This window comes from Protopterus annectens, chromosome 9.part0 (assembly GCF_019279795.1).
Source record: "Protopterus annectens isolate FY-2018-M chromosome 9.part0, PAN1.0, whole genome shotgun sequence".
Lineage (NCBI taxonomy): Eukaryota > Metazoa > Chordata > Ceratodontiformes > Protopteridae > Protopterus > Protopterus annectens.
Genome location: NC_056743.1, coordinates 790,102,362 through 790,127,052, shown reverse-complemented (window position 1 = coordinate 790,127,052; position 24,691 = coordinate 790,102,362). Strand labels below are relative to the sequence as shown.

The 24,691-nt window shown below is 36.9% G+C and overlaps 1 protein-coding gene across 1 annotated transcript in view; it reads right to left on the bottom strand.

Annotated features, from left to right (window-relative positions):
* LOC122810589 (paired box protein Pax-6-like) overlaps positions 1 to 24,691 on the bottom strand; it is a 152,827-nt gene that overhangs the window by 45,203 nt on the left and 82,933 nt on the right. Inside the window, exon 4 of the mRNA XM_044082166.1 lies at positions 5,532 to 5,629. Within this exon, the coding sequence (XP_043938101.1) occupies positions 5,532 to 5,629 (98 nt within the window). The remainder of the gene's footprint in view (positions 1 to 5,531; positions 5,630 to 24,691) is intronic.

Below are 24,691 nucleotides of genomic sequence, written 5' to 3'. Positions count from 1 at the left end.
AATCAGTCCAACATAGAACCATTTCTGAAAAAGACTTCTCATACATACCAAGCACATTACTCGCCTGGCAACTGTATGATTGGATGGGTGATCACAAATTTTCACCTGGGATATGCAGGGTTAATAAACCTAATAGGGGACATTATTAATCTCTGACCGATACTGGGTGATATGACTGAGCTTTTTGATGGTCTTCATGTCCATAAATTTAGTAAGAAATTGTAAGACAATAAGAGCATTTGTATATCAAATCCTGTTTTCCCACCCTGTTGAGAAAAGAGAGGTTCAGCTCATGCATCTATAGTTCACGTAGGCCTACATTATTATGTAGGAAAATGTGAAATATGCTTGCATATCACAAAAAAATTCATTGCACTTATGTAAGTGGCATGAGTCTTTTTAAGCAGTATGATAATAGAAGTGGTTGGAATGAGAATCGGTACTTCTAAATGGCAGGGCATGGCTTTCTCTCTGACAATAATGTATTACTCTGACGGTGAAGTGGCATGACCTCAAGTGGATGAGTTTAAGCACCTTGCAGTCTTGGCCATAAGTAAGGTACATGGGATTAGGAGACTGATTAGCAGATGGGTACAGCTGAAGTACTGCAGAAGTACAGGGTGGTAATGGTGAAGCTGGAGCTTAGTCCAACAATGAAATTCACAATTTAGTAGTTGGTCTACCCCTCTATCCTCACTTATGGTTATGAACACTATGTACTATCCAAAAGGAGGAGATCATGCATACAAGTTGTGGACATGAGTTTTCTTTGCGAGGTCATTGGGCTCACAGTCTGGAATGTAGTGAGGAGCTCAGCAAGACTGGGGGATCTTGGAGCAGAGCTAGTGCTTTTTAGGATTGACAGGAGCAAGTTAAGGTGGCTTGGGCATGTAGAAAGACGCTCCCTGGGCCTTCCACAGGTGGTATGCTACACATAATCTACTGAAAAGAGGCCCCAGGGCAGACTTGGGACACAATAGAGAGTTATAACTTTCAAAAGACTCAGGAATGCCTAAGCATCACCAAGAGTGAGCTGGACAATGTTGCTGGAAATGGAAAATCTGGTTTGTCTTGCCTAACTTGCTACCCCATGAACTTCACTGGGACAAGTGGGTTAGAAAATGCATGGACAGATGGATGGATGGATATGAGGTTTGTTTACAAGTCTGAAATAAGCTAGAATATTTCCTTATGAATGAGTTTTGTTCAGTTGAGTTATTCCTTCCAAAACTCTACTTTTTAAATTAATTAATAAATTAATAAGGCAAAAAGCTCATTTCAGTTATGTAAAATTTTCACCACCACAAGGCATTTTCAAAACTATACTTTTACTTCTGGAATTTACCAGTATGACTTGTACTGCCAGACATTAGGACATTTTGGCAATCTAGTCATACAAGTCTTCTTGTGGATGACCAGTCTGTGATGAGGTACTATGGACAGTGTTCCATCTATGTTCTACTATTTCTTGCCTAATGGCTAACTGTTCTGTGTTTGCAGCATCACCAATCCGTTCAACTTGCTGGACCTGAAGTCAGTAATAACTATGAATTAGATGGGTATGGTATGCCCACACTCGATATCACACTTGGACAAATGGGAGACAGCTCTTCTACTCTAAAAGCATAGTCTCAGTAATTCACTTTTATACTGAGAACTTCACATAAATACAGTATCTTGCATCAAGACAGTCTTGCAGGAAATTAATAGCATGACAGTCGCAAGCAGTAAAACAGATGTTGTGGAAGAAAGATACTTTGGATAGAAGCATCCAGAAAGTATGACATTCAAGCTGGTCTTGTAAAACAAAACTTTGGATCCTAAGCTAGAAACTTTGGCTTAACTTATGTTAAACAACTTCACATTTTCAAGCAGGTGTGTGTGTGTGTGTGTGTGTGTGTGTGTGTGTGTGTGTGTGTGTGTGTGTGTGTGTGTGTGTGTGTGTCTGTCTGTCTGTCTGTCTGTCTTCACATGACTAACACTGCCTAATTTACAGGCAAATAAAATCAGCCTGTTTGCTATAAAAATGCATGCTGTGTTATGCCGTTGTAGTCTCAAAACCATATACAAATACTTCTTACCATTTCTATAGAATATTGTTAGTGGTGCCTGCTTCCAGCAAGGGAGTTGCCATCCCCTGCTCCCCCTTGCCGTAGTCTAATAGTGACAGAAAGCAACAACACATAAGAAACAGAATAAAGAGAAAACAGAAGTATGTTCTCCAACTTCACTTAAAATAAAACAAATAAATAAATAAAACAAATCAGTAGTAAAAGGCAATGTAATTAACAACTTTGTTTAACTACAACACTTGTAGCTGGTTGGGTCAGGCGAGCAGCACGCCCTGTTGGATATGCTGCTGAGTGACTTTTTTTTCTTTTAACAAGGAACATATATAGTAAGAATACATATTGAATATGCATTAAGCTTTATAATTGCTTGCACTTACTAATAAAAATGTCATGACTAGGATTGTGAAATAAGGACACCACACTTGAGGAGAGAGTATGCATGGAATTTGCTACTGCACATCCTGTGATGTGTTTAAAGTAAGTTATGCTGAGTCCTTTCATGTGTGAAGATTTAATAAATAATACAATACAATGCACAGCAAGCAGATGTAGTTGAACCTCCATGAGAAGGTATATTTTAACAAGATCTCTCTAGAGAAAGTGTATACAATATGACATGCAAATCACTGAAGCTTGATTATTAACCTCAAAGCTAAATACCTATACATAATAGGAACTGGCTGTAACTTTTAAAGTTCATTTAACATGCATCTTAAAATTCTGGTGGTGATAAAGGCCAAATGACACCAGTGGAAACATTACAGAAATGTGGCATATGTACATACTGCCCTGTGTGAACAAAGCCATAGCAAGGGTCAGGCAAAAAGGGTAGCTTTCCTGAGCACAAACTGTTACGGAGCATGATTGGTATTGTAGAAGACATGCCAGTCAGTCTATGTAAATCAGTGGTGTGATCACTATATCACTCTTGTTGGATGTCTGGATGCAGCTCCTTGTTAGTGCTAGCAGTATCAGTAATCATTTAAGTAGCCACATTTAAGATTGCAGCTGCTTAAATGAATAAAAAGTCTGTTTGCAATGTGTTCATAATAGCTCTGCCTATAGCTGGAAATGTTTTATTTGTTCCTCAACCCTTGAAAAAGTTTTTGATATTTTTTTTTGGCAGAAGAGTCCTTTCTACACCCTATGTGAGAGGCTTCACACCCAACAATACTGTGAAAAGAGACAGCTCTTTAAATGGAAAAAAAAAAGTCACACAACTGCACTTTTGCACGATAGCTGTAATATATCTAAGACCATACCAGAAACCACATTTCAGAGACTTCACTTCCTGATGTAGTCTTTCGGCAGGTTAATGTTTACAGTGACCTTTTTCTTATTGTTTTAGTTTGTTAATTGGGATATTTTGTAGACACCCTAATGTTTATGGATATCAGTTGGGTAGACAACCCTGTGTTTCCAAAAGTCAAACATTGCTCTTATGCTGTGCTGATGATGCCATAAGAAGGCAGAAACATGCATGTCCACAGCTAGAGGTTTGGCTTTATTGGCCTGAAATTGTCCATAAATAGACTTAAAAATAAAAGTAAAAGAAAAAGTCATGGACATTCAGAATTGACATTTAGCTGAAACACCTGATATCCTTAAGGGGTAATTTGCATATATTCCATGTTGCCTCTGATACACGAGGTGTAAGGTATCACACAGTGGAAAGTCTAGCCTTGCTAGAATTTTCTTTTTTAGTGTTTTTACCACTTACATGACAAATCAGACTTCTACTGCTTTGTCTCCCTTAACAACCATTTTTGGCTGTAGTTGGATATGTGGCCTCCAGTGCTTTATAATATGCATTAGCTGCATGCTGTGTTATTTTGTTGAACTGCAGTTTCACTCACAGCAAAGGTTCCATTTTCTGGCATAGCATACACTCACAAAGAAGTCCGCTGATTCTCCTAAGATTGCACATTTGACAAATTTCACCTAATGTGCTTCAAATAAAGGTCATCAGTTTTGCAAATAAAATACATCACCATTTAAACTGCTACTTTATAAATTAATTTCTGCAGCTATAGTTAATCATTTGACCACTGAGACTTTTTTTTACCTTGATTAACATGTAGATTAAAAATTATACAAGTCACATTAGAAGTACTGTGTCATGGTACTCATTTCAAGTAACACAAAAAAGTTATAATAGCTTTTTCCAGTCTTAAAGCTAAAATCAAATGCTTTTATTTTAAAGAATAGTGCTAAAACTCTGATGCTGTCCCATACAAATTCAGAAATATTACAATTACAATTGATTACTACTTGTAAAATTAAGCAGAATTCATTATGAGAGTCTTTGTTATGAGATAAGCTCTACATCGTAGTAGAAACCATGTTACATAAAAGCATTATATTTCTACTTTAAAACACACCCCAAATGTTTGTGGTAGGCTTTTAATCTTTGATCACATACTTCCCAACTGTGCAGATTTTTGCAGAATGTCCAGATTTTTGCCTCAGATTTTTGATCCATTTTTCATGAAATTGTGGTTTTCTGGCAAAATAGTGGTAAATCATTAATGACTGAAGTTAGAAAATAATGACAGATATTTGAGTTTCAGACTTCATATTCTTCAGAAAATTCATGCTAATGTGAAACTTTTATTCTATCAGCATTCTAAGTTTGTAAGACTAATATTTAAAAATCTTGCCTATTTTTGGTCCTTTGTCCAGAATGATTACTTTAAGAGGTTGAGAGGTATGCTTGGCTGTTGTGCAGTAAAATCTACAAAGTTGCTTGATAAAGAACCCAGGACAGTATTCAACTGCTGCATGCAACATTACAGCTTATAATTACTTGCAGAATTGTTTTCAAAGTTACATCTGCATGTGTGTTTATTTCACAGAGAAACTGGAAGAATATATAAATTTATTGTAAATGCTGACTAATATAGATTGCAGCATTCAGGTGATAACACAGTAAATAGCAGAAATCGTCCTAAATCTGAATCTTTATCATATGCATACCTCTCAACCATCCAGATTTTCACAGAATGTCCAGTTTTTGCCTCATACTTTTGGTTTTCAGGAAAATAATTCATTATTGAAGTCACTAAATAATAGCACACCATTTGAGTTTCAGACTTCATATCCTTCAGAAAAATGCATGCTCACACAAATCCTGTTATTTTAGCAACTTTCTAAGTTTACGCAAGCACTATTTAAAATCTGTCACTATTTTGGGGACTTTGTCCCACCATTATTTTAGGCTTTTGTTCAGATTTCTTGCTCTAAGCATTTGAGATGTACGACTGCATGTGACAGCATAAGCATAATGTGCTCTGCAATCAACTCAGTTGTCACCCCAAAGTATTGCTGATGCTCCTCTAGCAATCAAGATAGCAGGTACATTTATAAGCTGTGATATTTTTAAAACTTTTGAAATTCAGCCAAAGTCATTCGGTCACTTCCAAGCCGGAAGCATTGCTTAAACATGATCTACCTACTTACCTGTATCTGTAAGCTGTTAGCCATTGAAAAGCCTGGCACAGGTGCAAGAGGAGCATACGTGTTCATGAGGGCTGAGTCACTACGAGCAATCATTGAGCCTAAATAACATATAACAATCGTCATTATGTCATAAGTAATTCTTACATTTAAAAATGTGACATGCTTTTTCACAAAAATGCAAACAGGTACATAGAATTATTTGAATTTGCTCTACAGTTTCATCAATTTGTCAAAACATTCATTTTATAAAATTGTCTAGTAATAGAAAGAGAAAATGTTAATTTCCTGCCCCAAAGTTGATGTCAGAACAACTTATTTACAAACCAAAATATCTTTTGTATCACTGGTAAAAAATGGCAGTTATGTTCATGAGATACTGTGATAGTGTGACTGAATTAAAATTTTAAGACGGATACTAAAAATTGCTCACATTTTAAGCATGAATTTACAAACATTAGTATAGGCCTGGACTATACTTACAAAATGTTTCCAATACAGTAGTTTATAATCACGCCTAACAGACAAGAAAAAAGAAGCTGGCCAACTGACAAAGAGGCAGAATGTCCACCTGTGCCATTGGTGTGCCAAGATAGATTAATGGTTCTTACTTGAGCAGGTTGACTAGGTGAGGGGAAATGAGCGGATAATTACTTTTGGTGTGATCATACTCACAGTGACAAATAGCATTAGCTAGAAGTTGATTCCTGAGGCATGTGCTCACGGGAAGGAGCATGCATGCTTATATCTTGCATGATTCCATTGCACACAGTAGATATGCTCCACTGTATGCAAGTACTGGAAAAACAAGGACAAAGACAATTTTTACTCAGTATAAAATATGACAAGAAATCACATTTCAGTATGCAGACAAGATAGAGCCACACCCCAGAAACATTAAGTGCAACATTTTTTTTTTTGCAAAAAGGAAATTGAAGATTTTAAGTCTTTTTTTTTTCAGGAAAGCTAGTGAGTCATTGCCAAATGATTGGGTGATGTTTGGAAGAGCTGTCTTGTTCAACAGATGTAAAATTAGAAAAAGTATTAGTCCTGCAAACTGCAACAATAGCAAGGTTCCTCTAAGTTTTCATTGATTTCTAGTTTCATATAGCTTCAATCAGATGAAATAAGTTAAACAAAGCTTCATCTCAAAGTAAATAGAAAAAAGTGCTTTTATATGGGGAACCCCCCTCCTTGTACCCCCCTTCTTATAAATACTAACTCCATGTCCATGCAACCATGGAAAAAGATAAAAACTCCATAGGAAAGGAAGCATTGCCACTGCACAAATAGAAACTGCATCAGCTGTGAATTGTTGTGCAGAATAGTTATTGAGGAGTGAGTTAAACTCCATGTTTTTGACATCACCCAATTTGCACTTGTGCAAAAAGGGTAGCATCCAACTGAGCTAGCAACTCAGCGCATACCTCTCAACTGTCACTGATTTTCAGGGACATCCATGATTTTGGCTCAAATTTTAGCTCTGTCCCTCTTAATCACTCTTAAAACTGGTGGAGTTTGAACAAAAAGTAGTGAATTGTACTTAATAAATAATGACAATAATTAAGAGCTGTAAAATTATTTTACTTCAGGAAATGTATATAAACTCACATTTTCTAATTCTGTTAATTCCTCAAATTAATAGAACTAATGTTTTAAAAGTGTCCCTGATTATCCCTGATTTTTTTCAGGATTTGTCCCTGATTCTGTTTCGATTTGTCCCTGATTGGTTGAGAACTAGCAAGCCTGCAAGAGGGCATGGAAAAGTAGAGTATCTTAAATTTTATGCTGTTGTAGTAAGGACCCAGGCTGCAATCTGTTTGCAGAAAATGCTGGAACAAGGTCAAGAATTAGAAGCATGCGGAGATGCAGATTAAATTTAGCAGATGAAAACAAAGGCTAGCGCAAACCTCTCATACCATGATAATAGGAGATCTAGTTGGCTTCCGGAAGAAGTAGAGGAGAATGGTTCTGTTGCATTATATATCCAGCTCATACTAATCACAGCTAGACCTTTTGCTCAGTACTTTCAAATGGACAAAGTGCAGAGCATTATGCTAGCAGGGTAAATCTTAAAGTGACACACACATTTAATATGTTAGAACTACAGCCATAAGGCCAAAAAGAATTTACTGACAAATGCAGTAGAGGTGTCAGTGCTTATGTTATTAGACAAACAATGTAAATGTATTAAGGATTTTCCATATTGAGGGAAAATAAGGGCAGTCCCCAAACTACAGCCATAAGGCCAAAAATAATTTACTGAAAAATGCAGTAGAGATGTCAGTGTGTATGTTATTAGACAAAAAATGTAAATGCATAGAGGATTTTCCATATTGAGGGAAAGAAAGGACAGTCCCCAAACATATATAATCAAACATACCGATGATTACCTGTAGGGGTATGCAGTGGGTGCTCTTCTACTGTGATGAGACAGATTTGTACAGGCAGATAAAGGGCAGAAAACAGATAAATATTTTTCTAAATTCTCTTGCCACCTCCTTTCCCATTATCTTAAAATAGTCAATGGGGTGTCTAGTCTACAAGTTAAAATTCCCCTGATCTTCAGATGATTGAATATAATACATTTGCCTCACTTCCTTTTGTATTTAATATTTCCCTCATTCTGTTAGTCACATGGAGATATTCCCATTGCCTCCTCTGTACCTCTTCTCTCAGGTCACCCTCCTATAGTATTATACAATGTGCTTATAAAATGTAATTAATGGTTCCAGTACTTTTCTTCCCTTTTTGTGCACCCTTCCCATTCTCATATTATCCCTCCCACTCCACATTCCTCCCTTTGTTCCTTCAATTTCAGTATTACGAGCTTGCAAGCTGTCCCTACTTTACCCACTTTGGCCTACTCAGTTCCACAACAGTCTTCCCTGTGTCTCCTCCTTAAGTATCCTGTCATCATCCTTGCTTGGTCTATAAAATTAACTGAGCTCAACAATTGCTTCTCAGCTTTCTAGCACATGAATATCTATTTCCTCTCCTTGATTCATTCATTTTTTTAGGTAACTTCCAACATACCTTAAACTGTATAAAATTTTGCAGAATGTCCAGATTTTTGTCTCATATTTTTGTGTGGTTCCTCATAAAATATGTGGTTTTCCAACAGATCGTTGAGGATTTAAGTCAATAAATAACATCAAAAATGTTAGTTTCGGACTTTATAGCCTTCAGAAAATGCATTTTAATGTAAAACCCATTCTTTTCTCAATTTTTAAGTTTATATTTAAATCTGTCTCTGATTTTGGGCCCTTTTCCTGCAATTATTTTTGGCTTTGTCCAGAAATCTTGCACAAAGATGTTGAGAGATATGTCTTCCAACCTACTGTATTATTAAACATTATTTTCTCTACTTCTGACACAATTTGCCTCATTCTTCTCAGACCCTCTTGTCTATAATGTCCATGATGTGCCTTCTGCTTTAAGTACTGTAATTCATTACTTCAGCTTCAACATGCTTCAGTGTAGTTAATATCCTACCCCTTTCAATGGAGTTATTCAAACCCCTACTATGTTCCATTATGCAACTCTCATGTTCCAACATGCAAATCTACCCCCCCCCATTTGCCTTTTCCCTTCCTATCCTGTCTGCCACCATCTATGAAACCTCTCATTAAATCCTCTTCCCTGCCAACATCTAATCCCCCTACAGATTTTGGTTCCCCCTCCAAGCAGTACCAATACTCTCACTATCAGCCACAGGTCACTGAAGATGTCATTACACCTTACAACACTTTTCAAAAGATGCACAGGAACTACTATCATATACAAAACATCTACATGCTCCATTCTATACTGCAACTCACCCCTTTTGACCATAATCTACCCTCTTTTCCTTACATATCTATCTCTACTTCTCCCTACCTACATCTTACCTGTGCTAACCCCGACTCCCAGTTTCTCTTAACATGCTCCTAGCATCTTATCCTAATCCCAATCCCTCCTTTACCATGTATTGCCCAATCTGCTACTCCCTTTTCCCACTTCTCCCATATACAATCATCTACGGACCAGGTTAGCTTGAGTTCCTTTCCCATATCCTTCATCAAGATTTAACCTGTCACCCTCCCTGCTCCTTTTACCCTCATCCTATCATCCTATCTTCTTCATCAGCTCCCCTTACCCTTAACTCTTCTTTCCCATTCTCCCTAATCCCCCTACCACCACCACAGGTTCCCAAACCCATAAGCTTACCTGTCAAGCATACTAAATGCTAATATTGCTTCCTACGTCCATATGACACTTGCCAAAGTAAACCACCCTCATGCCATGCTGTCTCTTCCCTCACTCAACATCTTTTACATTATACTACATTACATTAAATTGGCACAGTGGGGCAACAAGTCTACCTAATATGCCCTTTAAGTACATTTAACATTCTGCCTCCTCTCCATTCCTACGACCCTTAACCTTTTTTTTTTTGCATCTGTCCTTTTCCCTCTTGAATAGCTCTGTGGATTACCACTCCACCACCCATTCTGATAGATCATTTAATGAGCTTACAACCTGTTCTGAAAAGAGGAATTTTTGAAACTCTGAGTAGTGCTGCCTATGGCCCACCCTTCCCCATGTATCAATCCTACTTAGAATGACAGCTCTACATTCTCCTTGACATGACCCGTGCAAACTATCCTAACAACAGATACTTAATAGAAAGTCTCTCACCGTCCTGTAAAAGATCCCTGTTACCTAAAGAGGCAAGAAAGTATGTGCTGTCTAAAACTGAACACTTGCCTAACAATTTGTGTATGCTTTCTAGCACACTACCTAGCCAGGATACCTAGCAGCCATACACTCCATCTACCCCTAAAGGTATTCTCTTATACCTATCCTATCCATCTACCCCTTACACCATCTATTTATTTCTGTCCTTGTACTGTCTCCTGCAACTGTTTCTTGAGCTTCGCATACCTTCTACCAACCATCTCTGCGCACCAGCTTCGGCTGCAATTCATTATTTACCCACTAGATGGCACCATAACCTAAGCTGATTCCTAGCACTGTTTGCCCTCACATTAACTGGTGTAAGGCTCAGATCCTATGCTAATTAGGATAGCCTAAGAAACTTTTCTTCTGCACAGTCCTAAAAGCTCTTTCTTATCCTGCTATTACCACTCTATCTGAGACTCCCTCCCAATACATGATATCCATCTCTCTACTATCCCTTACCTTTCACTTCCCAGTTTCTACCCTCCATATTTACCAGTATCTACTGAACTGTTCCTCAGAATTCAGCTGCAAACAGATAGGTTTTCTGTTAGTCCTTAGCCACTTTTTTTCTAACCTGCTCTGTTCGCTCTTGGGGCTTACTCCACTCCCCTACCCTACCCCCAATTCCCATCCAACCCTAGTGGTCCTAGATTTATACCTCATAGGACACTCCCCTCCTCCTAATTATCTAATTAGCTCATTACCTTTCCTTACACACTAGATACAGACACACCCTTTCTCACATTCCCCCTCTCGCTACTTCCACTACACAACTATCTCTATCCTTCCTGGCTTTCTTATTTAATCCTATTACTACTTTACTACATCACTTCCCATTCCACCATGCCTTCATCATATCAGCCTAAACCTAAAAACTTACTCCTCTCTCTGACTGCAATACATATACTACTCATACCACTCGTACTTACATGGTATGAAAACTCACACATCACTGCATCCCTCCATCCTCTAAAACAAACATCACCTATCAATCTACCTACTACCCAAAACCATGCAAACATCACCTCTACCTCAACCTACCTCTCCCCAAAGTATCATAGGCTAGCCCACATTAATCTCCAACAAACCAGAAAATCACTATATACTCTCTTCAAACTCCTGTAGCTCTTACACACATTTCAACAACACCCTCTTCTTCATGGAGATATTCACCCTAACCCAGGACCTAACCACAATACCCTACTAAATCCCCAACAGCCCCAAACTACCACTCATATTACCCTGACTAAAACCGCTAACTCCTTATTGATAGCCCATCTTAATATACAGAGCTTAAACAATAAAATTAGCCAACTGCATACTCAACTGAACATACATTCCTTTGATGTCCTATGTCTAACAGAAACCTGGCTCAAACCAGAAACAAAAGATAACGAAGTCATCCCACCAGGGTACAATATAATAAGTTCAGACTGAAGTACAAAAAAAAGGTGGAGGTGTAGCAATTTTGTATAAATCTGCTCTAAATATATCTCTAGTAGACTTACAATTACCATTAGATAATCATGTAGAAATACTTGTCTCTAAACACCAGCTTAATTCTAGCAAAGCTATCTATATAATATGCTCCTACCTCCAGGCAATAACATCAACACACTTGAAAATACAAGTAGAAAAACTGATAAAAGCACTGCCACAAAGAACTGGCTCCCACACTGTGTCTGAAGTACAAAATCCAATGTACAGCGAGTAGAGGAAGACACAGAAATGGCTGCTATATCCAGTTTTAAAACTTTTACTTCAGTGCACAAACAGAAACACAAGTGCTTTCATCAAATAGGCATCATCAGGTACATCAAAAAGCACTAACAAGTACACACCCTTTATACAAACTGAAAATCACATGACATATTTAAATTAGACATAGTACATGTAAAACAGATAATGAACATTTTAAAACACAAAATATATATATTTATAAAAACAATGAAACAATTTGTATATCTTACTTATAATATTATATTGTTAAAACTATCTCTTTAGGGGTCTCAGCTTTAATTTAGGCTTTAAAGGAACAGACTAATTTAGTCCATGCCCTGCATCCCCCCTCAACCTTACAATCCAAGTGGATTCCAGATCTTCAGTTCTATTACGTATACCCCCTTTTCTCTCACATTCTCATAGACTCTAGCAACTACTAAAAACTGAAAACTGTGAGTGGAGTCAGTGTTCAATACATGTTTGGCAAGTGAATTAATACTATTGCCCTTGTTAATATGGTAAATATGCTCCCTGATGCGTTCTCTAAGAGGACGATCAGTTTTTACCAATGTAGAACACTCTGCATTTCATACAGTGAGTCAAATATACTATGTGAGAAGTATCACATGTAGCATTTATTTTAAAAGTATATGATGTACCATAATCAGGATGTTCAAAACTAGAGCTAGTGTCACTGTATGTGCACCAATTACAATGTCCACAAGGTCTAGAACCATGTGAACAGTGATTACACTGTGTATCACAAAAGAAGAACCACCAGCTATGACCCAATACCTGGAACCACAAGCTTGCACCAAACATAGAAAACGCGACGACAGTTTATCTAGGTTTCGTCTTTAATGAACAGACTTATTCAGAACAAACAGTCCTTAAACACACCTTTAACAATATATATTCTCTCACAAATTACATTCACTTAGCACGTTCATTAATCAATCAATGCATTTAATTAAATTAATACAATTGAATTTAACCCTAAAACTACTAATTATGAATATACTAATGCATATACATTATACCCGAATCTATAACTCTTGATACATAAATATCAAAACATATCAAGAATAGTCATAATAAAAATACATATGTTAAATGCAAAAACATTTAAAACAAATCAACACATAAAACGTGTAAAATAACATAACCTATACTGATGCTTATTTAAATTTATTTAAAATTATTTTGATAGACTATACACTACTAAAATATATCTATACAGCTGGTCATCCTAAAATATGTTTTAGTTTCAAAATGGGGAAAAATACTAATATTGTCATTGATGCCTGGGAACACTGTGGCATCCAATCTCAGCTGCCACTTAATTTCGCATATATCCAAGTACACATCCAAAGCAGCACCCTGACTATCCTTCTTAATGTGCTGTATTATACAAAACTTAAATTGGTGTCCTGAGTGCTGCTCTATGTGTCTGACTAAGGCATTAGTGTTTCTCATGTACCTTATATCCAATATATGCTTACTAATTCTTTCCCTAAAGATTCTACAAGTTTTTCCTACATAAAAAGCTGAACAATGGACACATTTAGCTAAATAAACAACATTTTTGGTATAACAATAAAAATGCCCATGTATGCTGATGGACACATCTGCTACAACAATTTTTGGACCAGTAACCAAAATGTATTGACATGTATTACATCTACCACACTTGAAATTACCCTTAATTCTGTTCGTATTACCAATCTCTACACAGCAACAACCTCCCATTTCCAACAACTGTTTGAATGACCTTCCTTTCCTAAACACATTTTTTGGAGCTTTATATAATTTATCTCATACCTTACTATCCAATTTCAACAGTCTCCAATTATTTTGTATGATATTAACTATATAATCAGCATCATAATTATATGTAGTTATAAAAAATATTGGCTCACTCGTTTCAGTAGTACCACTCATCATGTCATTTCCCAATTTCACTATTGAATTTGTGTTCATTAGAAAGCTCCCATTACTATTCATTGTCAATATAGCCATATAACTTCCGTTGCCCCTTTTACATATTATCTCATCCCCAATGGAATCACAAAGGATAGTAGGATAACCACGCTTAACAAACATACTCTTTATAAACTCCACTTCACTAAACTCAAAAGTAAACTTAAAAAATTCCACTGTACTATTTATATAATCTATAAAGGCTTTCATACTTTCAACAGCCGTCCCAAATCACAAATATGTCATCCAAAAAACGGGTGTATCATTGTATATATTGCATATATTCACTAGTGAAAACATACTCTTGTTCCCAGAAGGACATTATATAATTGGCATATATGGGGGCACAAGCAGCCCCCATTGCCACCCCATGTGTTTTGCTTATAATAATGTCCTTCAAAAAATATATAATTATTGTTCAACACTGCTTCCATTAAAGTGACAAATACATTAATATGATCCTGGTCTTACACCCCAATTGGCTTGGGAGGTGGGACAGGAAGTGAATAGACAGCAAGACGGGTATAACAGAGATGCAGAGTCGATTGAATTCCCTTTAGATGGAGGGCTGAGGCGGTCAGAGAGGTTGCAGAACCGTGGACAGGGAGGGCAGCAGCAGAAGGTAGACAACAGCTGCGAATATCATTGGCAGGGGGTGAAACCAAAGAAATGGAACTATACACAATAGCATCGTAACACGCATCAAGGTGGATGGAGATAGACAATTTAGTTGAATCACTGTTAGAAGTAAGTGTTTATCCTGTTATTGGGTCTTAAGACAGTGGGACAATTGGGGACTTTGATAATTTGAATGTTTTTGATCAACAGTTGTTTGATGCGGAAGCAAGAGACGCAGAAAATTTATCAAAGCGACAGCAGTGTATATGCCTGGACTTAGTGAATTTTAATGGCAGTTGTATTGATGAATGTAATTTAATAACATCTGAAGTTATATGTGAAGGGGAATTGAGTGATTTATTGAATGTCATTGATGCCATGCAAGGGGCAGAAAATGTTATTTCATCGAGCAGTCCGTGTATAGTCTCGAGCGCCCATGGAGACTATAAAGTGTACAATTATTCCAGTAAGGAAATGGGTATAGAACATGCGGAATTGTTATCAAAAGGTTTTTCTTTTATTCCAGTTATGAGGGGAAATTTGACTGAAATTTTGATAGACTTGAAAATGTTAACTAGGAAAATGAATATTAGGATGTATTTTGAAAATGATTTAAAGCAAGAAAAGTCTAGTTTAAGAAAACCGAGTAAATTTAATCCGCCCCCAAATGGAATGGTTGCTTTTTATGAAAAAGCCTGTGAATTAGATATAAGAGAATATATGAGGAAGAATAGGAATTTAGCTAATAAAAAGGAATTTGATAATGCGAATAATTTAGATAAAAACAAAGAAATATTGTTGAAGGAATTAATTAATGATAGAACTCTCAGGTTTATGAAATGGTAATGGTATTGTGATAATGGATAGGAATGATTATATAGATTACATGTTAAGTATGTTAGCTGGTGACACATACGAAGAGAGTAGTCTGAATCAAGTGCATATAGCTTATTCAAAAATAGATCTATTAATTGAGGATTTGCTAATGCAGGGGCAAATAGATGAAACTGAGTATTATTATTTTTAAAAAATGATTTTCCTATGGTTAGCAACATTTTTGGTATACCAAAATTGCATAAGGGATTGAATAACATCAAATTTAGGCCCATTGTTGATGGGAAGAGAAGTAAGACATGTTTTATAAGTAGATTTTTGGATTTTCATTTACAGAAAGGGTTAAAGAAATTTGGTTATATAACGAAAGATTCATGGCATTTTTTGGAGAAATTAAGAGCAGTTAGAATAAGTGATAATACAATTTTGTTGACTATTGATGTATGCAATCTGTTTTCAGTTATCCCAAATGGTGTTGGATTGCAATGGCTGGAAAGCCAATTGGTAAAAACTGGGGTGTATGACCAGGATTGTATTAATGTATTTGTCACCTTAATGGAAGCAGTGTTGAATAATAATTATATATTTTTTGAAGGACATTATTATAAGCAAAACACCAGGGTGGCAATGGGGGCTGCTTGTGCCCCTGTATATGCCAATTATATAATGTCCTTCTGGGAACAGGAGTATGTTTTCACTAGTGAATATATGCAATATATACAGCAATACACCCGTTTTTTTTGGATGGCATATTTGTGATTTGGGACGGCTGTGTTGAAAGTATGAAAGCCTTTATAGATTATATAAATAGTACAGTGGGGTTTTTTAAGTTTACTTTTGAGTTTAGCAAACATGAACTGTCATATTTAAATGTCAAATTGAAAGTGGATCAGGTTAAGAAATGCTTGACATCTGGAATTCACAGAAAATCCACTTTTTCAAATTTGTATTTGAATTACCATAGCTGGCACCCTAGCCACCAGAAAAAGGCCATAGTAAAGGGTCAAATGGTTAGGGCAGCCAGAATGGTAAGTGACCATGAGGATTTTCTTAATGAAGTGGAGTTTATAAAGAGTATGTTTGTTAAGCGTGGTTATCCTACTACCCTTTGCGATTCCATTGGGGATGAGATAATATGTAAAAGGGGCAACGGAAGTTATATGGCTATATTGACAATGAATAGTAATGGGAGCTTTCTAATGAACACAAATTCAGTAGTGAAATTGGGAAATGACATGATGAGTAGTACTACTGAAACGAGTGAGCCAATATTTTTTATAACTACATATAATTATGATGCTGATTATATAGTTAATATCATACAAAATAATTGGAGACTGTTGAAATTGGATAGTAAGGTATGAGATAAATTATATAAAGCTCCAAAAAATGTGTTTAGGAAAGGAAGGTCATTCAAACAGTTGTTGGAAATGGAGGTTGCTGCTGTGTAGAGATTGGTAATACGAACAGAATTAAGGGTAATTTCAAGTGTGGTAGATGTAATACATGTCAATACATTTTGGTTACTGGTCCAAAAATTGTTGTAGCAGATGTGTCCATCAGCATACATGGGCATTTTTATTGTTATACCAAAAATGTTCTTTATTTAGCTAAATGTGTCCATTGTTCAGCTTTTTATGTAGGAAAAACGTGTAGAACCTTTAGGGAAAGAATTAGTGAGCATATACTGGATATAAGGCACATGAGAAACACTAATGCCTTGGTCAGACACATAGAGCAGCACTCAGGAAACCAATTTAAGTTTTGTATAATACAGCACGTTAAGAAGGATAGTCAGGGTGCTGTTTTGGATGTGCACTTGGATATATGCGAAATGAAATGGCAGTTGAGATTGGATGCCACAGTGTTGCCAGGCATCAATGACAATATTAGTATGATTCCCATTTTGAAACTAAAACATATTTTAGGATGACCAGCTGTATAGATACATTTTAGTAGTGTATAGTCTATCAAAATAATTTTAAATAAATTTAAATAAGCATCAGTATAGGTTATGTTATTTTACACGTTTTATGTGTTGATTTGTTTTAAATGTTTTTGCATTTAACATATGTATTTTTATTATGGCTATTCTTGATATTTTTTGATATTTATGTATCAAGAGTTATAGATTCAGGTGTAATGTATATACATTAGTATATTCATAATTAGTACTTTTAGGGTTAAATTCAATTGTATTAATTTAATTAAATGCATTGATTGATTAATGAACGTGCTAAGTTAATGTAATTTGTGAGAGAGTATACATTGTTAAAGGTGTGTTTAAGGACTGTTTGTTCTGAAGAAGTCTGTTCATTAAAGACGAAAACTAGGTAAACTCTCGTCGCGTTTTCTGTGTATGGTGCAAGCTTGTGGTTCCAGGTATTGGGTCATAGCCGGTGGTTCTTTTGTGGTTCAACAGTTTGTGTGCGATATTTTCATCTTTATTACGCTGTGTATACTTAGGATAGCATAACCTACATTTCAATGACTTATTGTTCTTAAACAAGAATCTTTGTTCAAAATCTATAAATCTGGAAATTTATCTGTCTGTAGTAAGAACTTTCCAGTGTTTTTTAATGATTTCAGTATAATTACTGATATCAGTAGTATATGTCACCTTAAACCTCAAATTTGTGTCTTTGGATCTCTTCTGTCTCCTAACATACTCACTGCTGCCAAATGAAAAATATGGTCTGGCTTCATTTTGTCTTTTATTAGTGACATTAACCACACTACTTTGAATTATATGATCCTCATAGCCTCTCTACCTCAAGTTCCTAATGGCAGTATCAACCTCAGCTGAAATATCAGTATCCCTTGCATGTAATCTAGAAGCCCTATACAACTGATTAGAAGCAACATTTCTGAATATGTAAGATGGATGAAGACTGCCTTTTTGCAACAGATGATTGACATAGCAGTCCTTTGTGTGTAATTTAGTATATATAACTCCATTCCTATCTTTTATTACTGATACATCCAAAAAATCCACTGAAGTCTATGAATGATGAAAAGTAAATCTGAAATAATGTGTAGTACTGTTCACATAATCCGTGTATGCACCAAGAACATGCTGTTCCCCATTCTGTAAGATAAAGAGGTCATCCACAAACATACGGAAGGACGGAATATGTTCACTAAATGGCCCTTGTAGAATATGCTCAAATTCCCATACGGCCATTACCGCATTGGTGTAGCTATTGGCACACGAAGTGCCCATAGGCATGCCATTGCACTGTTTATATAACTGTTCTCCAAAAACAAAAATGTTATGCTCAAGTCCTATTTCAGGAAGTTTCCCTAACAGTAGTATTTTAGTAGGACTATAATCCATGTGCTCCTTTAAGAATTGCATCATACTATTGATGCCATCCAAATTTGGAATAACTGTAAATAAAGAAACTACGTCCATAGTAACAAATATTAAGTTCTCATTATTATGGGTTGTAGTATATTCATGTAGGTCTCTAAGAAAATGTTCAGTGTCTCCGAGCATGTGTCAACTTATCAAGACCTGGTCTCAAATGTTTCTCTATATAAATTGATAATGACTCAGTGCACCAGTTCCTTACAGACACAATGGGTCTTAATGGTGGCTCTAACCTGCTCTTATGTATTTTTGGGAGACCCTGTATGACGGGAATAGTTGGCTTACTGTTATAAAAATACTCATAGAGACTGCTGTCAAATAAATTCATCTAAAACAAACATTTGATTAATACTTGCACATCAAAAATAATAGTATCAACCTGTGTACGAGACAGTTTATCATAAAAAAGAAGTATTATTCAACATAACTATCATTTTTGATCATACCATGCATTATCCAGTATCACTATAGGCCCACCCTTATCTGCAGGCCTAATCGTGATCCTGGTAGTATTTTCTAACCCCCTCAAGGCATCAAACTCTTCTTTAGACAAATTCTGACGTCTTTTATACCATTGATAATTATTAACATTTTTAACATTCATGTCATAGATATCTTATATGCAAAGTTTTTCAAAAGCAGCAATTAGCAGATTAGTTTTAGGCATAAATGAACTAGGTTTGGAAAACATGTTATCTGCACAAATAGAAGTGCCCATTGAATCATTGAACAGAACCTTCACAGCCAAATTTCTGGCGAACAGCTTTACATCAAAAATAACATCAGTAATATTGGATTTACTAGTTGGAATAAACGACAAGCCTTTACTTAAAACATTCAGCTCATGTTCCATTAAAGTTACATTAGATAGATTCATAACTAGTCCTTCTTGGCATTCATAAACGCCTTCTTTATTGTATTTTGTGAGTTCACAGTACCTTCTAATTTCCACTTGTTGTGGCTCCGACTCCGTCCATGTTGATGTTCTTTCAAATACTGATAACTCTGCACTTGAAAATATCCTATGCTGCCTCTCATCTTCCCTCCCTCAAGAAACCTTAGTACTTGGAGACTTCAATATAGAGTGGAACTGCTGTACTTCCAATAAACCTTCAATCCATATAAATTTGTATGGCTTTTCTCAATTTATGTCCACTCCAACAAGAATCCATAAGCCTACTAACGGAGTACCTTAGAGTAGATCCTAGTAAGAAACCATCCCCTCACTTATATAGTAGACACCCTACCTGATGATATTAGCGACCATTCACTCACCTATATTATTAGGCATAAAATCTTCTTCTTTAAACAACCTATTTTTTAAAACTATAAGAAACAGAAAACACTTTGATGCTATAAATTTCCAAAAAGAGCTTGAAGCCTGTGATTGGTCTCCCTTAAAACAACTCTCCCTTGTGGAAGCAGTATCCTATTTTAACTCCAAATGTTTACAAATACTGGAATATCATGCCCCTAGTCGTTCTATTAGAACCAGATGCAAAGCAGTACCTTGGCTCTCTAAAGATACAAGACAAAAACTCCTAGTAAGAAATAAGATCAGGTCCAAATGGAGATGTACAAAAAGCCCAACTGTTCACCAGAACTACAAACAGCATAGAAACACCACAAAGAAATCTATACTCCTTGATAAAAAAAACTACTACCTTATACTCCAAAACAGGCATCAACAACCCCCCCCAAACATTTTGGACAGCTTTTAACAGACTTTTACACCCAGGCCACTCCAAGACTCCAACTCCTTCAGCACTTTCCCAAAGCACACCATAGGAGATTGCTGACACCTTCAATACCTCCTTTACAGAAACTGTACAGTCTCTCGCAAATTCCTTACCTCTTGTTACCCCAACCCTCCCATTCCCCATGACCAGCAAGCCCCCTGCCTTTCAACTAAATCCAGTCTCTTCATCTTTCATCCACACCTTACTTACTAAACTTAAACCATGTACCCCATCCGCTGATCTCTTACCAGCAGAATACCTGCAAATTGCAGCTAAAGTCCTCTCCTATCCTATTTCCATACTAATCAGTAGAACTATTACTGAAGGTTCTATCCCATCTCTCTGGAAAATTTTGCATATAATTCCTCTTCATAAGGGTGGTAACTCAACCGAAATATCTAACTATCATCTCATAGCCCTGCTCTCCCCTCTAGCCAGAATAATGGAGAACTGTATCCACCACCAGCTACTTGATCACCTTCTGCAATATAACCTTCTAGCAGACTGTCAACATGGTTTTAGGCCTTACCACAGTACTAATACTACCCTACTATCCTTTACTGACTGCATCAACAAGCATCGCAACAATAATAGGCTCTCTACTGCTCTGTTTATAGACCTATCAAAAGCCTTTGATATGGTGAACCATCAGTTACTACTACAAATACTAGAACAATACTCACTCAACACAAAGGCATTACAGTGGTTCAAGTCCTACCTCTAAAACAGACAGCGAGCTGTTCTCTGGGACAACAACCTCTCTACTCTTCTTCCTATTACTCTTGGGGTCCCACAAGGTTCCATCCTGGGACCTCTCCTCTTCTCTATCTTTATCAACGACCTACAGCTAACTATTCCACAATCTACCTGCATACAATATGCAGATGATTCCACTCTACTGTGTTCTGCCACCTCATCTGCCGAGCTCCAATCTATCACCCAGTCAGTATTTAACTCAGTTGAAAAATGTTTTTTGCAACGTTTCCTCCTACTAAATGCCAAAAAAACAAGTTACTCTTTTTCACTCCTACACAGAAGTCCCCTCCAATGTATCTAACTGTCAAATCCAGCAATGGTACTATAATTACACCAGATCCAACCACCAAGCTCTTAGGAGTAACAATAGATCACAATCTCAACTTTGACACACATATTAACACTACAATTAAAGCTGTTAACAGAAAACTGGGCTCACTCTATAAGATAAAGTCCTTCCTCACCCCTGAAGCCAGAACCACCATTGCCCATACCCACCTGATCTCTCCTTTCCTCTATGCTTCATCTATCTATACAAATCTTTCCAAAACTAACCTAAACAAACTAGTAACCTCCTACAACACTGCCAGATCTGCTACATGTTCACCATATAAAACCCATCACTGTTTAAATCTCAAACAACTAGGCTGGCTTGAATTCCAAAACCAGCTACTATTACAGCAACTTACAATTACCCATAAGATTCTCTTTCACAATGATAGGACTCCTATTCTTAGTAGCATAGTCGCTCAGTATAGAAATCTTACTACCCTACGCTCAGGAAATAAATTACAAGTAACCACCCAGAAACCCCTTAAGAAAGCTGGGGACTCCCTCTTTTCTAATTCCGTGGGTAAGAGTTGGAACAAACTCCCCTGAAACCTACAATTACTTTCATTCTTATCACTTTTCAAACACCAACTAAAACTACACCTTAAAGTACATTGGTTATGCCCGTGTACCAACCCAGATTAACACCAACCATCTAGCATACTTCCTTTTCCCCCCTCTATTACCCACTATGGTGCAAATACACCCTCTTCGTAGCTAGTATTGTAGTTTTCTTATTTCTTTCTTACTTCGTGAAACTTACTCTTCACTTTTCTAAAATCCCTCACCTCCTCCTGATATTGTCTGTGTCAGTGTTAGTACTTATGCTACCTATGACATTTCACGCAAAGCTTTTCTAGCATAACCAGATAGATACCTTCACCCCCTCCTCACTTTTGTCTAACTGTTGTCAAACTTTATACCTCATGTATGTACTACTCATAATACTGCTTAGCCAACACCCTCATCTATTCTTCTCTTTTGTTGTTTGTTCCTTCTGTGCTAACCTAAACCTACTTTGAATTTAATTATTATTTACCATTTTTAATCTTTGCTGTTTGAAGCTATTTTTTGGCTACATTAGACTATACCTTTTGCTGTAACTGCATTTTTTTAACATGCATTAATTCTTATGTAATAATTTACTGTTTTGATTTATTTTCATTTGTAGTCCTGTTACATTAGCTTAATTTTGGAGCTTATTTCCCCAGGCCTCTACTGAAAATGGACATGTATCCAGTTAGACTAGCCTAGTCAACAAATGTAAAATAAATAAAAATAAATAAAATAAAAAAATGCTCTCATATACCATTATCATGTCTCTTCTGGTCTAAGGATGACTCCACTTGTCTGTTGTCATACTTCCCTCATCATATCCCTTCCTGTGTGTATCACATTTTTTTCTGTCCTGTCTTTCAAGTGGTTTCCTTCCTGCAGCGTGATTCCCCTTTTTTGTATGATCTGCAGAACTGCATGCAGTTATCCATGTCCTGCCTCAAGTATCCCTACATTCTCCTCCATCCAGTTTTCCCTTCTGTACTAGCTCATATTTCCTACCACCCTTTCTGTTGAGACATCATGGTTAATCAAAAGACTCTTTTTCCCCTCCCCCAGGTGACCTTCATCTTTCACCATAATCTTCTGTCCTACATTTTCTAATATACAATTAACCCTACAAAATTAAAAGCCATATTTTCCCTAATTCATTTTTGTTCCAAATAATTACAAACTGTAGTGTTCTTCTACGCAGCTCATATCCCCTTAGATTATACTTTCCATCATTTGTAAATGGTTCCTTCCATAGATAGAGGTTCTTATAGGTTCATAGGTGTTTACTAGGCTAAGGACCACAAGGGCTTTTTTAAGCCTATCCATGCATCCCAAATCTCTGACAAGTTCTGGTGCCCTTAATAAGTGTAAGCATGGGCCTGGCAGACGAATCATTTACAGGTTACCTGTGTCCATTAGAGACATAGGTACCAATCCAGGGATGAATTTCTGGTTTCCCATCCAATTGTCCAAGTTGCACTTGAATTGGGTTAGGGAGGAACTGTACTTCACATGAATGGAGAGCCTGTTCCACACATGCAGTAGTCTCTGGGATACATACTTATCTCTCCAGCAGGTCCTATTTATGTCACAGTCAAGGTTTAAGTCTTTTGAACAGGTAATTCTGGTGCTGTTTGTTTTGTGGATATGTTAGAGGTCCTTCAGAGTGATTTCTGACAATGCCCTGTATGCAAGGCATAAATCCCCCCTCAAAAGCCTCTAGGAGACAATACAGGGATAGGGCCTTGGGGCGGTCTGCATAGGACATTTTACGTATGTCCTGAACCTTTTAGTGAGGAACCTGTGTAGACATTCCAACTGTTAGATATGCCTGGTTAGGTACATACCAAAGGGGGCATTGTACTCAATGATAGGACTGATGAATGCCACATGCAGTGGAACAATGACTTCCTTGGACTTAGATGCCATACATTTGTTTATAAGTTGCACAACATAGAATGATTTCCTCACCACTGTAGACACATGATGGTTAAAGGTTAGATTACTATCTATGTGTGTCCCTAAGTCCCTGACTACTGGGTCAAATCTAAGGGGTGTGTTGTCAATATGATTGTTACCAGGGATGGATGACTACCCAAAGGATACTATTATGCATTTTGTGGCATTTACTTTTTGTCCATGGCTCTGACACCAATTGTTCGTCTGTGCCAGCCCCTCCTGGAGAACATTTGTGTCAGTGTGAGATTCAATGACAGCTCCTAATTTGCAATCATCTGCAAATTTAGTAAGTCAGTGACCACTGACATTGGCCTTGACATCTGAGAAGTAAATGCCAAAAAGGAGAGGTCCAAAGACAGATCCCTGAAGGTCACCACTTGTGACTGGCCTCTTTGTAGAGGTGAACACCCCAATTCTAACTTCCTGTGTCCTGTCTGTGAGCCAGTTGGCTATCCACCAGGTGACATACAGGTTTGTACCTAACCTCTTGAGTTTTTCAACAATGCCTGAGTGGGGCATTGTGTCAAATGCCTTGGTCAGGTCAAAGTAATCAGTGTGAATGATTTTGCTCTCATCCA